Source organism: Etheostoma spectabile, chromosome 20, assembly GCF_008692095.1.
Source record: "Etheostoma spectabile isolate EspeVRDwgs_2016 chromosome 20, UIUC_Espe_1.0, whole genome shotgun sequence".
Taxonomy (NCBI): domain Eukaryota; kingdom Metazoa; phylum Chordata; class Actinopteri; order Perciformes; family Percidae; genus Etheostoma; species Etheostoma spectabile.
Window position 1 is genome coordinate 9,726,684 of NC_045752.1, and position 2,708 is coordinate 9,729,391.

The 2,708-nt window shown below is 35.9% G+C and overlaps 1 protein-coding gene across 2 annotated transcripts in view; it reads right to left on the reverse strand.

The window, feature by feature from the left end:
• Positions 1-2,708, reverse strand: part of tdrd9 (tudor domain containing 9) — a 30,618-nt gene that overhangs the window by 10,149 nt on the left and 17,761 nt on the right. For both annotated transcript variants that reach the window (XM_032500429.1, XM_032500430.1), the window contains exons 16-19: positions 1,976-2,039; positions 1,332-1,395; positions 1,025-1,069; positions 468-521 (exon numbers count right to left, since the gene is read on the reverse strand). In XM_032500429.1, coding sequence (XP_032356320.1) covers positions 468-521; positions 1,025-1,069; positions 1,332-1,395; positions 1,976-2,039 — 227 coding nt within the window. The remainder of the gene's footprint in view (positions 1-467; positions 522-1,024; positions 1,070-1,331; positions 1,396-1,975; positions 2,040-2,708) is intronic.

Consider the following 2,708-nt stretch of genomic DNA (forward strand, 5'->3'; position numbering starts at 1 on the left):
AGGGGGAGTGACATGCAGCAAAGGGCCGCAGGCCGGACACGAACCCTGGACCGCTGCGTCGAGGCGCAAACCTCTATATATGGGCACCCGCTCTACCAACTGAGCTATCTGGGTACCCAGAAGTTGACATTTTTGACAGTCAACTTTGCACCAAAAGGCGAAAATCCTTAACTAGCTAAAATCTGTCATGGAACTTAATGAAAAAGTTTACACGTTGTCAATAATACCTACCTCCTCTTCTGCTACTGAAAACTGACAGCATTAAACCAAATACATATTTACAGTCTGACTGTACCAACTTCAGTAAAGCCTCTCAAACAGCAACTCAACAGAACCAAGAATCTTTCTTGGTAACACATGATTAATGGCTGTTGTTTACAGTTCAACTATGATATATGATGACAAAGACATCCTGTAATGTGGCTTGATGAACTCCTGTGACCCAGCTATTTGCTTAACCTCTTTACCTCCCTGATCCTCTTGATCTGAATGAAGTTCTCTTTTCCCCAGTCCAACTCATCCTAAGAAGAGAAAGCAGCAAAGGCAAAGAAAATTTACAATTTAAGAAGAGAGTTCTGCACTGATTCTTAATAAATAAATAATTATAAACACATTTAGTGAATAGTTTAAATGTTAACAAAGGCAGAGAGACTTTTCTCCAACTGAAGTGAAATTGAATAAGCCATCTTAATGGGGACACCGCTCACCTAATCAATTTTTCACCTAAGCTATAGTGCTCTACATGTCATTCATAAAGTGTTATTTATTACCAATAGGAAAGAGAAAATATGTGTACTTTATTGCCAACTTTCAAAAGAATTTAAGATGATTAACTGAGTGGAGGTTGCTCTGTACAACAAGAGTAGCATACAATTCCTATTTTCAACATGTAAAAAAAAAGAAAATCAGCATATTCTTTTTATATATATATATATATATATATATATATATATATATATATATATATATATATATGTGTTTGTGTTGTTTCAAGGAGCTCATGTTTAGTTGTTGTTTTGTTCACCTTTGGGTGTCTCAGCTGTCCTTTCTTTTTGGAAGATTGCCAGGCCTGACAGTAAGATACAATATGAAATGGTTTAAAACACAACAACCATCAGGCAAATATGTGAATCCATTAAATAATAATAATAATAATAATAATAATAATAATAATAATAATAATAATAATAATAATAATAATAATTGTAATAAATTGCATTTGTATAGCATGGTACTCAAAGACAATACAATAAATCCAGAACATTAAGCACATTAACACAGGTGTAGCAATTTACCACAACTTGCTGCTGACCTGCTAACAAACACATTACCTTGAAGGCATTGACGAAAGCCACGGAATCACTTGGTGTGCCACGGGCAAAGGCCAACTTGCTCCTGGAATAACAAATTACATTCAGTGCACAAAAACATAAAAAAACATACCACACACAGAACCAATATGTGTTTCTGGCCTGCAAGAAGACTGATGAAAAGATTAGGCATCTTGAGGCAAACTTGTAGGCATCTACATGTGCAATGCCAGAAAAACTATATGTGCTCTGATTTGTCAAAACATACAAATATCGAATTAAGAAAAACAGATGTAAGGAGAACAGTGCATGGATTGCTGGATATGCTATGACAGAGACTTTAAAGTGACTCTTTAATGACCAAACACGGTTTTCATTTTCAGTGTTTTGTATGTCCACAGAGATGGCATTGTGTTTGAATTGTTCACATCTTTTACTGCAAGCTACTGCAAGCATCTCATTAGCCACCAAACACTGTGATGGCTCTTAAGCTGTAAAAGTGAGTCCATAGTAAATAGGTATGTCTGGATGGACATATGTAACCATGGACTTTGTAACATGACAATATCATGCCTCAAATATCTTATGCCACTTTGGTGGGACACATAGATTATCTAAACAGCCAGGCAGTCTGTGAATCAGTGTAGCTGTTGGATGTGACTCACCTGTGGCCAGCAAGCTGCTGCATGGACGGTATGGCAAAGAAACTCTTCAGAGAGTGCGCGGCAGCTAAGGACAAGCAAAGTCATTATCGTTTGTACCAAACTGCCCACAAAAAAAAAAAAAAAAAAACACAGTACTTTGGTTTGGTACCGAGACCAAGTCTTAACCCTGGGGGCCCTGAGGCCATTTTTACAGTTTAATTTCCGTCTGGATTTATTTGATAAAAAAGTTGTAAAACATCAACCCTGTTGTCTACAGTCAAGATTTGACATCATTTTTTTAGGACAACTGGGTTATTGGAATATTTGGGTTGCAGTGAGGTCACTTGCATGTTAAAAATGGTTGTAGGGCCTTAAAGATAAATAAATAAAAATAAATAAATCTTCCAGATAGTATTGATATCACAGACAGATAAGTAATGAATAACCATTTTCCATTCTAAAACACTCTCATTGTTTGGGAGTACACTGTGAAGAAATAATCATTATAACTTATACAGTTGAGAAAATACATGCATTTTTTCAAAAAAGTCAAGACGTTTTGCTCTCATGACATTTACTTATGCCAATAATAACATAATAGTCATATTTATTGATATTACACCACAGCAATGTTATACAAGAAATATGGTCTAAATAGTGCACCATTTGGCCTTCCATAGAGTATATAGGCATTTTTGTCCCCTCTGTCCTTCCATACAAGAGAGGTGCTTTTATCTCCCATATATGGGCATGT